General features: G+C 37.4%; 1 protein-coding gene across 5 annotated transcripts in view; it reads left to right on the top strand.

Annotated features, from left to right (window-relative positions):
- The window catches only part of ARHGAP15 (Rho GTPase activating protein 15), a 689,959-nt gene that overhangs the window by 411,633 nt on the left and 263,975 nt on the right, over positions 1-14,351 (top strand). For all 5 annotated transcript variants that reach the window (XM_055380099.2, XM_063694808.1, XM_063694810.1 and 2 more), the window contains one exon: positions 4,778-4,900. In XM_055380099.2, coding sequence (XP_055236074.1) covers positions 4,778-4,900 — 123 coding nt within the window. The remainder of the gene's footprint in view (positions 1-4,777; positions 4,901-14,351) is intronic.

Raw genomic sequence — 14,351 nt, forward strand, 5'->3', positions numbered from 1 at the left:
GAACAATTTGGCAAGTTTTTCTCCCTTGACAACAGAAAAGCATAAACTGTTTTATAAGTTTGGCTGTTAAAATCAGATTTGTAAACCACGATATTCAAAGACTTTTACTGCTGTTTACAGGGTCCCAGTGATGGACCTTGCTTTATATCCATGCACTTCTTAACATTTTTATTTTGTATTTATAGTGCTTTCAAGTTATTTGGTTAATAAAAAGTATGCTATATATTATAGTCATCTATTGACTTCAACCTCTACATAACTCTTCTTAGAACAAAATGAGTGGAATGAATGATGGCACAGGACTTGTAATTTGACTTGTCATCTGAGGACAATTATTTATGGCATCAGGAAATGGAAGTTGACGTTCTAGTCTGTCTCCAGGAAAGTAATCATTAGAGCCAACTTTGGAGAGTTTGGCTATGTTAAAAACTGTCTAATCATGTCCAAGACTCTGCTAGTTTCTCAGTATGTATGAGAAGGAAACAAGATAAAGCATTTAAAAACATATTTTCATTTTCTTTGAAAAACCAATGCACCTTACACGCATTTCTCACATGTGGAGCCAGATGGTGGTATTGAAGACAATATAATATACATATATATCTCTCTAATTAAGAATACTATCACCAGAATACCTAGGGGAGTTTCAAAAAGATATAACTCACACCGTAATTATTTTCATAATCTAGCATTTATACGTCATGTGTGTATATTTTAATTTGCAAAGTAATTTCTGATGGCATCGTTTTTACTAGTTCCAAATGGAAGAAAAAAAAATACCGTGCTTGGCCCTGCATTTCTTGGTATTCTATCATGGGAAATGGCAAGGTTTTTGAGGTGAGACCAGAAATCGAAAATATTACTTTTGTAACCTGTGAAAATTTAGATTGATTATTCTGTGTCATTCCAAAGATGGACTTGAAACCAAAATTGCCCTGAGGCAGAGTTATTCTGAAGGATGTTAAGTGTTTCTTCAGTCTCCAACACTAGAATACAGACCTATGGGACTTTGACTACAGCTGTCAGTTGAAGCAGATCATACATGACTGGTGGTCACTGCAATGACTGGACCTAGAAGGAAAGTTGTTAGGATAGCACATAAACACACTTTGTTAAGATGCTCAGAATGACTCTTCCAACTATACAATTTTGAATTTGTTAATGGCTGATATTCAAGGTCTTGTAAAAGCAATTTTTGTTTGCTTGGGTTCTCAGGGTACTTGATATTTCTCCAAAATGACCTGAGGTCAATCCCTCCTCTTAGATCCTTTAATCTCTTACGTTTCCATTTGACTCCTTACTGTACTGTATTATAATTACACAGGCCAGTCAGGCGGCCATGGTGGCTCAGACCTGTAATTCCAGCACTTTGGGAGGATGAGGCAGGAGGATCACTTGAGGCCAGGAGTTCAAGACCATCCTGGCCAACCTGGTGAAACCCCACCTCTATTAAAAATACAAAAATTAGGCCAGGCGTGGTAGCTCACACCTGTAATCCCAGCACTTTGGGAGGCTGGGGGTGGGGTGGATCACTTGAGGTCAGAAGTTCAAGACCAGCCTGGCCAACATAGTAAAACCCCATCTCTACTAAAAATACAAAAATTAGCTGGGCATGGTGGTGTTCACCTGTACTCCCAGCTACTCAGGAGGCTGAGGCATGAGAATTGCTTGAACCCAGGAGGCAATGGTTGCAGTGAGCCGAGATCGCACCACTGCACTCCAGCCTGGGCAACAGAGAGAGACTCCATCTCGAAAAAAAAAAAAAAAAAAAATTAGCCAGGCTTAGTGGCGCATGCCTGTAATCCCAGCTACTCTGGAGGCTGAGGCACGAGAGTCACTTCAATCTGGGAAGTGGAAGTTGCAGTGAACTGAGATTGTGCCATTGCAACCCAGCCTAAGTGGCAGGGTAATGATTGTCTCAAAAATAAATGAATAAATAATAAAAATAAAAATAAATAATTACACAGGCCATATACATGTTATCCACAACAATTAAACCCAGCACTGCCATGTATATAGTAGGTGGTCAATTTGTGTTTATTTTTTATTATCTTCCAGCACTGTCCAACATGAAACATATGTATAATGTAAAATCTTCTGGTAGCCACATTTTAAAAAGCAAAAAGAAACAATTTAAATAATAAGATATTTTATTTAGCAGAAAATATCCAAAAATTATCATTTCGACATATGGCTCAAACTGCATGTCAAGTGTTCAATAGCCCCAAGTGACTAGTGGCTAGTACATTGGATAGCACAAGTCTAAAGCAGTGCTTTTCAAACTATTGAGATACACAGAGACAATCATACTTGTATAACACACTGGTGGAAACTGCTCATAGCCAAAGAATATACAGTACAACTGCCACAAGGACTCAGGCTGTCTTGGTCCTGCCTAAATTACCCTAAGAGCTGAGGACATCTGTTAACTCTCAGAACTATAGTACCCATTTTTTAAAGTTTACTTTAATTTTAAAAAAAAATTTTAATTTCCGGGATACATGTGCAGAGTGTACAGGTTTGTTACATAGGTATACATGTGCCATGGTGGTTTGCTGCAACTATCAACCCATCATCTAGGTTTCAAGCCCCACATGCATTAGGTATTTGTCCTAATGCTCTCCCTCCCCTTGTCCCCACCCCCTGAAAGGCCCTGGTGTGTGGTGTTGTCCTCCCTGTGTCCATTCTTAAGAGCCCAATAGCTGGGAAGCTGTCCACCTTTCTCACATGATAGTCACTGTACTTTTATTATCAATTCATTTAAAAAATAGATAGCTCATGACAAATACATAGATAGATGGTAGATATGTATGAGATTGTGTATATATACATACACACATATGCTATAGATATATAGACATTTATTTTTCTTTTCAGAGTTCTTTTACATTTTCTCAATGTATAGATAGACCTTCCACCGATAAATGAGAACTTCAGATGGCCCTATAATTTTTCCAATCAGTTTAAGGCAATGATCATCAACAGGAAGTAATTCTGTACCCCAACCTCCACCCTCATGGACCTATGGCAAAGTCTGGAGGCATTTTTTTTTATTGTCATAATTAAGGAGGGCGTGCTGCTGGCATATTGTGGGTAGACACCACGGATGCTGTTCCATATCCTACACAGAGGACAGGCCTCTACAACAAAGAATTGTCTACCCTAATATGTCAATAGTACAAAATTTGGGAAGCAATACTTTAAAGTAATATAAAGTATTACAGATTTTCAGGTGGCAAGAATTGTCTCAATTTAGTGATTTACAGTACCTAGTCCTATGTGATAATCCAAACTTTAATTGAAAAATAAAATTCCACCCTTCTCCCAGCTAGGAGATAAGCAGGATATTTTTCTTTTTCTGTCATTCTCAGTCTTGAACTTCACCTTAATTCCCCATTTTGCTAATTCAAGTTTGAGCCTGCTTTGTAGTCAAAGGCAGGGAAAGGAGGATGCAAAAATTCCCTTTCTTTGCCAGTTATACAGAGGTTTCTCACTCCCTGGACCAGGTAGATTTTCAAAAGCATATCTATATTTATTAAAAAGAATACCTAATAAAGTATCCCAAACCCTCTCATTATGTCAACAATTGAATGAAGGCAGTGGAGCGTTCAGTTAAGATATATATCTTATCTACAGACACAACAAATTACTATCTGTAATTAATAATAAGACACCTTGGGCCAGGCACAGTGGCTCACACCTGTAATCCTGGTACTTTGGGAGGCTGAGGTGAGCAGATCACTTGAGCCCAGGAGTTCGAGACCAGCCTGAGCAATGAAGTGAGATCCCATTTCTACCAAAAAACAAAAACAAAAACAAAAACAAAAAACTTTAGTCAGGTGTAGCCAGTAGTCCCAGCTACTTGGCAGGCTGGGGTGGGAGGATCATATGAGCCTGAGAGGTTGAGGCTGCAGTGAGCTATGATCACACCACTACACTCCAGCCTGGGTGACAGAGCAAGACTCTGTCTAAAAATAAGAAGAGGAGGAGGAAGAAGACATCTTGGATGTGTTTAGACTATGCTTAATGAAAACCCAGACCTTATGTATTATATTCATCTCCGAATTCACAGCCTTTAGCATGGAGCCTGATTAGTAGACATTCAGCAAATATTTGTTCAGGAATGAATTTTACACACACCTGACTTTGAAGATAAATCTGAGAATAGGAAACTGAGGAGAGAGGACTAATGAAGACATGGAAAAAGTTTGAGGCAAATTATGTTTCTGAATTTCACATAGAACTGGTAGTAATTATACATCAATAAGGAAAGTAAGAAATACCTGCTTCAGAAAAATAAATCACTTCAGGTTAATATAGAAAAGAAGATTGACAAATTTATTCAAGCAAGCAGGACCTCCAGAAATGTCTGCATTAGCTAGGGGTGGTATATAATCATATTTAATTGAAATCAGCAATGCTAAAGAGTTGTCTCCTGTAGTTTAGATGAATTTTTCTTTACTCTGACCATAATTTTGTGCATAAATACATGGAATTATCCATGTAAAGGTTATGTTAAATATAAGGAAATGAAAGTGAAAATAAATTGTGAATATATGGAACTAATCCCATTCTCATTGTACATTCATGCTGCAACAACAGGACTAATACTTTCATGTGGGCAAATTTTACTCACATGGCTTGTTGTAGACAGAAGAGCCTGAGCTATTAATTCAGGTAGTTGTTTCATAACTACTGTTTTCTATTCAGATTTGCATAAAGTAATAATCATAAAGGAGAAATTTACTGAAAGCCTCTGATTTTTTTAAATCTTCAGTGTTCAGACTGCATCACAGTGCTTCCGATACAAGCGACAAAAATCGAGTTAAAAGCAGATTAAAGAAGTTTATTACCCGAAGACCTTCCCTGAAAACTCTGCAAGAAAAAGGACTTATTAAAGGTACAGGTCATTTTATACTTGTACTATAACTGTGATAAATGAATGTGCCTCTGTGTTCATAGCTAATCATCTCTAAAGGAATATTAGAATATTTTATTCTTCTTAGGTTGCTTATTAAATTTTCTACTCTGTAACAGAGAAAAGAAAAATAATTGTCCAGAACACAGATCCTGAGAAAATAAAGGAGGTATCATGGGGCCATTGAACAATATACCTAGTTTTGCCCGCAGAGGATCTGTGTTCTGCACTAGGAACAGAGAAAGGATATCCTAGTGTCCTGTTAGAATGATACCATGTCCTCCTGTGTCTGGGTGGTTCCAGTTCACAGCTGGGTTTTAGTAAGTATGAACCAGCACACTTACCAACCCAGCCCTTTTCACTATCAGAAATGTCCTGATTTGGATAAAAGGTTATCTGATCATCCTAGTCATAGTCTGAAGTAAGTGCTAGGAAGAAAGTCTAAGACAAACTAGTGTCATGAAAATGTATGGATATTGAGAGCTGGCAGTCTAAAAACTCAATCCAAACTGAAATAACTAGGTAGTTTTACAAATATATGTAGAGGGCAGAATAGATGATTGTAAGAATAGATGATGGCCACCAATCATGGTCTCTGGCATTAGACTAATTAGATCACCAGTCACTCATTTTGACATTGATCAAGTTATGATCTTCTCTGTGCCTCAGTTTTCTCATTTGTTAAATGGGGATACTTATATACATCATTGAGAGGAATAAATGACATAGCCTATGTAAAGCATTCAACAGAGTTTCTGGAACAAAAGTAAATATTCTATGAATGCCCATTGCTTATTAATATAATTATTCATTGTTGTTATCACTGTTAGTGTGTCAAATGAAAGGATGAATGGATAGATAGAACCAGTGATTAGTATATTTCTATAACTGGAAATTATCTTACAGAATATACAGACTAAATTGATTCTTTTTAAAAACAAGAAAACATGAAGTTCATTATTCTCTGTATTTTTCAAATTTTCTAGCTTATGTGTATGTTTTGAAAATTAAATGTAAGAAAGAATTTGAAATTGGGCGAAAAGAAACTCCTAACCCTCAGAAGAAGGCTGAAAGGCTAAACTTTATAGAAATCGAGAGGTGATTTAATAAGCAATCATTTCTCATGAAGAGGGCAAAGCAGATCCTAATTTCAGCATTACTTAAAAAGATTAGCATTTAAATAATTTATAATAACTGTTCAATCTATCAGTTTCAGTCCATTTTGAAACAGGTGAACAGATCTGAAAAATTAGCTAGCACTTTGAACCAATTGTAGAAGGTGAAATTTCATGAAGCAAAAGCATACACATTACTAATAGAATAGAAAATTCTTAGGATTTAAGGGTAAAACTAGGACCCTGCTTTAAATCAGAGTTGCCTCAGACTTTTACTCTCTGATGCATAATACTTTTCTGAGTTGTAGACAGTAATTGACCCTCTACAGATTCAACTTCACTGAGTAGTATTACTAGTACCTTCAGTTCTGCCTTAGAATTCATCCTATAGATGATCATTTTCTTGGAAAAGATTCAGTTGCAGGTTAACTGCCATCTTGAAAAATATAAAACCAGCTAAGCAACCAATAATCCTAATTTTACATAACGTCCGAGTTTTTCATGACTGGGACAAAATAAAAGGGGTTTTAATTCAGTGGCAGGGTCTGGCTCCACATGAAATGCTGAAGAATTAATTACTACAGTGCTCTAGAATTGGTCTCAGAAAGCATTAGGAAAGCTGGATGCCTAATGCAGTTTTCATACCGAAGCAATGGAACCGCTAAACACACTCTGATTCATGCATTTCTTATCTTAGAACTCCATTAAATTTTCACCATAACTGACCAATGAGTCAGTATTCATTAGTAGGGCTATGGAAAATCTATGTAAAATTCTGATTTGATAAGCTTCCATTGTTGTCTTCAGTAGAATTTTTTTCCAAGTACAGATCAAGTTATGCAAATATAGTCACTTCTTGGGCTTGTTTCAGTTTTAGCTATGAACTTTTTTTAAGGCTTTTACTAAGTTGTTTTTTTTTTTTTCTCCCAACTCGGTAAAAGGCATTAAACCAATTTTTAAAAATACCTGGCTAGTCACACTTAGTACTTTAATCCATTTTTTTCTTACACTTAAAGCAAAGACTTAGAAAAACAATAAAATCAGTATTTTTAATCAGTTAAGAAAAATTACATACAATTAATGATTAATGATTAAATGGTTAGTTTTTGCAAGCAAAATGATTTAACTCTTTCAAAGGGAAGAATTATTTAGAAAGAGGAATAATGGCTTTAGAATTGTTCTGCAGCTCATTTGGCCAGATAATCTATATCATACTTTATAAACCGTCTAATCTTCCAGATCTGCACAAAAGGCCTCTATTACCAAAGTTCAGGAAAGCCGTGCTTGGCAGTTTGGGCCTTAACAATTGTGCTTCCTGAAACCTGGGAGGGATTCTGCAGGGACATGTCAGTTTTCTTTTTGTTTTTGTTTTTGTTTTTGTTTTGTGACGGAGTCTCGCTCTGTCGCCCAGGCTGGAGTGCAGTGGCGCAATCTCGGCTCACTGCAAGCTCCGCCTCCCGGATTCACGCCATTCTCCTGCCTCAGCCTCCCGAGTAGCTGGGACTACAGGCGCCCGCCACCACGCCCGGCTAATATTTTGTATTTTTAGTAGAGATGGGGTTTCACCGTGTTAGCCAGGATGGTCTCGATCTCCTGACCTCGTGATCCACCCGCCTCGGCCTCCCAAAGTGACGGGATTACAGGCATGAGCCACCACGCCCGGCCGGCCATGTCAATTTTCAAAGTGTTTATTCTTTCACGTAATTCACCAGTAGGTTGAGGAGGCTGGGCTTTGAATTCAACCAGCCTTTATTGAGCACCACGATGGGGGCAGGAAGGGCTAATATTTTATTGACCCTATAACGCCCATCAGAGTCACGTCCACAAAGCACTTAATGTGAAAAGAGATTTACCCCAATATCACACAATCTAAACTCAATCACAAGCCCTTTCTTCAAAACCTGTTTTATATGTGGTTTCATTAGCTAGAACCTAGACTTGGAAACAGTCACTTGATGGTGCTGTATTTTCTTATTTATTTATTTATTTGTTTGTTTATTTTTTTGAGACAGAGTCTCGCTCTGTTGCCCAGGCTGGAGTGTAGTGGCATGATCTTAGCTCACTGCAACCTCTGTGTCCCAGGTTCTAGTGATTCTCATGCTTCAGCTCCTGAGTAGCTGGGATTACAGGCGTGCACCACCATGCCCCACTGTTTTTTTGTTTGTTTGTTTGTTTGTTTTTTAGTAGAGATGGGGTTTTGCCATGTTGGCCAGGCTGGTCTTGAACTCCTGGCCTCAAATGATCTGCCTGCCTTGGCCTCCCAAAGTGCTGGAATTACAGGCATGAGCAACCGCACCTGGCCCATATTTTCTAATTTCTTTAATATGACTAAAGAGAAGTACATATTGTGATATCAAATAAAGTGGGCCAGAAAAAAATTCTGAATGATTGCTCAATGAAAAGAGATCTTAATAGCTCAGGTGGGTGTAGCAAACATTGTACCGTTGCAGTGGTAGCTTTGGAAAAGTTCTCCAAGGGCATTCAAGTTTGCCAAGGAATGGTGAGCCCTTTTTAAATATATGAGTTTATTAATATTGAGCATCTCATTGGGAACAAAACTTGAATCCATTTAACATATAAATTATAGGCAAAAGCGTCCATTTTTGGGTGGTAGGAGTGTTTATAAATCTCCTTGGCCTGCTTTTGGAACTGAAGTAACAGCTCTTTAGTTTTAGCCAGACTGCCTTATGTAATCTTTCAAATAGCAGTATTGACATCCAAGTTTAGGTAATACAGTTTTTAGAGAAGATAACAATTGTTTGGCTTTTTAGGGGCAATTAGTATGCCCTTATGTCAAAATAATAGCATCAGGGAGGATTTAGAAATGTTTAGTGTTTAGAAAGTAGTGTCATTCATCCTAATAAGGACAAAACCATACTGGATGGTATTAGTAGAAACTGAAATTAGTATCATACTACTTATTTTTGAATCAGTATATTATAAAACCTGCTTGAAGAATAAATAGCACACCTCAGGGATTTATGATAAGGAGAAGTGCTTTCCAGCCTCATCTTAGTTTTGCTCCCTAAAAGGTACCACTTTGAACAGTTTCTATTTATAGTTCTGGTGATTTGGTCCATACCTACATCCTTCTTATTTAGGGTGAAAGTTGGTTTGTTTTTTTGTCAATGTCCTTCTTATCTTCAGTGTTGTAATATCTTACTTTATCAGTCTTAGACAGTACTTTAGGTTTCTACTGCAATAGGCATGAATTTTACTCAACTACACCAAGCCTCATCTTAGCTTTTTTTGTTTTTATTATTTTTTTTTATTTTTTGGAGATGGATTCTCACTCTGTCACCCAGGCTGGAGTGCTGTGGCATGATCTCAGCTCACTGCAACCTCTGCCTCCCAGGTTCAAGCAATTCTCCTGCCTCAGCTTCCTGAGTAGCTGGGACTATAGGTGCACACCGCCACACCCGGCTAATTTTTTGTATTTTAGTAGAGATGGGGTTTCACCATGTTGCCCAGTCTGGTCTCGAACTCCTAAGCTAAGGCGATCCGCCCGCTTTGGCCTCCCAAAGTGCTAGGATTATAGGTGTGAGCCACCACGCCTGGCCCTGCCTGGTTCTTCTCCTCGCCAGATACTTACAGTCAAATACAGCTCATCCCACAGTCTCCATTAGCTTTCTCCACAACTTGCAAGATGCCTACATCTCTACTTATGTTTTGTTAACCCTAGAAAATTGAGCGCTAAGCCTCCATTGGTAAGATGAAGAATTTACAGCCACCTTCTCCTCTCATCTCCTCTGCCTCTTCTCTTCTACTTCTATGTCATACAAACTTATTTTATTTTACTTGTTTTTATGAGTATGGCTTATTTATAGGTAAATTTTAAAAGTTAAAAAAAAAAAAAATGGCTGAGCATGGTTGGCTCATGCCTGTAGTCCAAACATTTTGGGAGGCCAAAGGAAGAGGACTGCCTGAGGTCAGGGTTCAAGATGAGCCTAGGCAAGATAACGAGACCCTGTCTCTAAAAAAAAGTGAAAAAAGTCAGCCAGGCGTGGTGATGCATGTCTGCAGTCCCAGCTACACAGGAGACTGAGATGGAAGGATTGCTTGAGCCCAAGAGGTCAAGGCTGCAGTGAGCTATGATCACATCACTGCACTCCAGCCTGGGTGACAGAGTGAGACTCCCTTTCTTAAAAATCAATCGTCCGGGCGTGGTGGCTCACGCCTGTAATCCCAGCACTTTGGGAGGCAGAGGCGGGCAGATCACGAGGTCAGGAGATCAAGACCATCCTGGCTAACATAGTGGAACCCCGTCTCTACTAAAAAATACAAAAACATTAGCCAGCCGTGGTGGCGGGCACTTGTATTCCCAGCTACTCGGGAGGCTGAAGCACGAGAATGGCGTGAACCCCTGAGGCAGAGCTTGCAGTGAGCCAAGATTGTGCCACTGCACTCTAGCCTGGGCGACAGAGCGAGACTCTGTCTCCAAAAAAAACAAAAAAAAAACATCAATTAATCAATCTATCAACATTCATACTATTATGCTTACATAAGATTGTTTACTGTAGCACCACATAGACTTCCTTTCCTGTACTTATAATACCATAACTCCCGTGACTCTCAAAGGGCAAGGCCCCTGATTATTGTGGAAAAACTCTCCTATCTTTTACATTTGAGGGATATATTAACAGTTTTATGCTGTTTCACGTTACCTCCATGGCTTTTTCATATTTTGGACTAAATGGTGAAAAAAAACAATAATCAGCTTTATTTATTTTAGTCATGTAAATACTATCAAATCTTTGGCCAAGTTATATGCCAGATTGGATGAACATATCCATGGGTGGCATGCTGTGAATTATGGGCCACTCCAGTTATACTGTTCTTGCTTTCAAACCTTATGCTCTATCATTTGCTTATAATCACGCTTTTAGTTTGATTCATTTTTCCATTTTGAATTTCCTGCACAGAGTTCTTCCCCTACCCAGAGTTTCATTTTTTTCTTGCATTCTGGACCTTTATGTCATTATGTGCTTTCATTCTCTCAAACTGTCTGTGTATTCTAGTCTGCCACTCCTTGCTTTTTTCCCTTGAATATCTTCTTCTAAAGTCCTTTCAGCCTCTTTCTCCAATTTGCACTGGTTGCTCTCCAGCTGATTGCCCTGTGATTTCCTTCCACTGCTCCTCTGTGTTGGATCCACTGTCTTCGGCATCCCATGCCTTCCCTTCTATTACTCTTTAACAGTTTCCATGAACCCATTTGGAAAGCATGAGTCCTCAACGTCTAAAAAATACCTTCAGTATGCCCACACACTCGATCAGTAGCTTAGTTGGGTATAAAATTCCATTGCCTGTCCAACACTGAGTTGCAGATTCCCCTCTTAAAATTGTTTTGCTTGTACCATTGTTACTTTGAATTTCTCTCTCTCAGAATCATTGGGGGGTTTTGGTCTTTATTTTGAGATTCTGGAATCAAGATAATGTATATAGTGGACAGGATTTTTAAATTTTATTCTGCTTGGCCCTTAATTTTAAGAATTATGATTCTTCAGTGCTGGATTTTTTATATTTTTGTTATTACATTGATACATTCCTCCCACCTGTTTTCTCTGTTTCTTTTTCTGAGGTCTTTTTTATGTGAACATTAGATCATCTGAATTGATGGTTTCATTCAGTGTTATCTTTTCTCAAATTTTGAAAGAATTCTCAGTTTTGTTCCCCAATATTTATATTATTTTAACTTTAGCAATCATGTTTTCAATTTTCTAGATTTCCCATTCTTCTTTTTTTGCACATCTCATTTCTCACATACCATGAAAACAAAAACCGTGTTCAATAGTGAAGATGGCACATAGAACTCAATAAATATTCAGTAATTGAATAAATAGGAAAAGTAGATATTTTTTAAAAGCTATCTGAGGATATAGATTAGAATTTGTTGTTGTTTTGGAGTCTAGTTTTTATTTTTTATTTTAAATTGTTCTCTTCTGGTCTTTAAATGATCAATTTCATCTATGGTCCTTTTCTTTCCTTTATTTGATTCATTCTATTTCTATCAAATTAGTGACTTTGCCCAAATGTCTGATGGGCAATTGTTGTCCACTCTTATTAAAGAATGAGTCACTGTAGAGAATGACTAGAGCTCTGAATACATGGGTAGACCTGACCAATGATATGGTTTTGCCTTAGGGTGGTCTGCTGGTGCATCCCACACTAATCCCATACCTCAAATATCATATATTTTCAAAGGATACAGAATGCTTTATATTCTCTTGATAAACCGAATCAATCTTATTGCTGATAGTCAATTTTTCAGCTCCATTTTACAATTAAGAAAAATGAGGAGAAAATATCTCAGATTATTTGAAAGTATAGCAGCTTTGAAATTTGACCAAGCCAGGCTTGAAGCCAGATTCTTTGATTTACCAGCTATTAACTTAATATCTGGTTATTGACTTTCTTCTTTATGAAATTTACATTGAAAGTTTAAATGAAATGATATATGCGAAAATGGTGCTCTGCTTATCTTGGCCATCCCACAACTGTTTTCTCCCTTTCTTTTTTGTTTCTTCCTTTCTTCTTACCTTCATTTCATCTTGCCTTTCTTATTTTTATCTTTCTTTCCTTTCTCCCTTTTCCTCTTCTTTATTTAGGTGCACAGAGTAAATTATGACCAAGATGGCCCTAGGAAACCATTCTGTTAAGTATTTGTTTAAAGCTCGAGAAATCATTTGAGGCAAGCATCTAGGAAAGGCAGCAGTAATTCACTTACTTCGAGAAACATACACTGATAACTTGGGCTTGGCTTATATTTCTCTTTTTGGTAATTTTAATCATGATGCTCTTTATACATAAATGGGCATGAGCTAATTTTTCTTTTCTAACTACACTCACTTATATAGTGTCATGCAACTGCTGGAACATTTAAGTAATTACCCACACAGACATAACTGATTGTTTAAGGTGTCTGCCATAAAAGAAAATAATGTCTTTGAAAAATTATAGTTCTTTTAAAAATATGTCAATTATGTTGAGAAACAAAAAAAAGATTTGCCATTCAAATTGCAAATACAAGCTATCAGCCCTAGACTTAACAGTCATGTTTATGAATAGCAAAATCGTTAAAAGTGTTTTTTAAATAATTTGTTAGAACTGATATATGACAGAGTAACATAATTGTCACACTGTTAATTTAAGCAAAATATATATGAGCAACACTGTAATATAGCTTTGGGTAGAGACATGCTCCAACTTTGCCACTTCATCAGTGTTAGTCTGAGAATAATTATACTTGAATTTATATACTAGGGCATGGGTCTATCATTGCTTGGGTCTGAAATACTCTGACAACTTCCACAATATGCACTAATGTGCTTAAAAATATCTTGTAAATCTTCTTTTTTAAAAAACTTCTTTATGGTTCAAAATCGAACTGTGATCTTTACGTGTGAGCTGTGTCATGATTTAATATTAGCCAAAATTAATAGCCAACCTTAAGCTTCTTTATCTTGGCCTACAAGCTTCCTGGTTCCTTTGCATTTATAGTTCCCAGGCAGTTTCTGTTATTTAAAGGCTCTTGGGAGCAAATGTGTTGGTAATACAGTACCACATAGTTAGCTTTTGTTCAATAATAAGATACAGGACACCATGAGAGATGGAGAAATGTTGAGAAAAGGGTGCACCTGGGTAGCAGGTTAAGCCCATGTATTTTAAAAGCCTGTTATGCACACAGGAAACAATCCAGGTCTTGTGAGATATTAAAAGCAGAATAGCTTTGGAGCAAACTAGAGAAAATGAGGTTCAGAAATGGGAGCAAATTAGGTAAGGGGAAAAAGAATGAGCCAGAATGATAAATTGGTTTCCCTGTGGTTCAAGAATTTATTTTCTTATGGGGACAGATCTTTTTATACAGATGTTAGTGAGAATGTAATATTTGAGATGGTGACTTACATACACTTGATTTTTTTAACCTACAAAATGGTTTTACCAGTAAATTTCAGGTATGTAACTCACTATACTTTATGTGTTAGCAGACAACAATGATAATCATTCTCCTTTTTCTTCCTTTAAATTACATTTCTTTCACATTAAATCAAGTCCTCAAGACGTTTCCCTTTTCTCAAGTAAAAGAAATGCCAGATAATACCAGGCTTCAGCCATGAAACTGACCCAATGCCTAGTAATAGCTATGCTTAATGCTGGGAATGAATAAAACCCAGTTGATTCAAAGCCAGCATATTGGCATTTTGTTTTTAGCCAATGACCCCTAAAACCCATACTAAATTTTGCCCTGGCAATAGATGCTGGTTTTATTCATTCTGTGGACTATGTATCCTTAAAAGATTGCCCAGAATTCTGGCATGCCC

This window comes from Gorilla gorilla, chromosome 11 (genome assembly GCF_029281585.2).
Source record: "Gorilla gorilla gorilla isolate KB3781 chromosome 11, NHGRI_mGorGor1-v2.1_pri, whole genome shotgun sequence".
In the NCBI taxonomy this organism is placed as follows: Eukaryota; Metazoa; Chordata; class Mammalia; order Primates; family Hominidae; genus Gorilla; species Gorilla gorilla.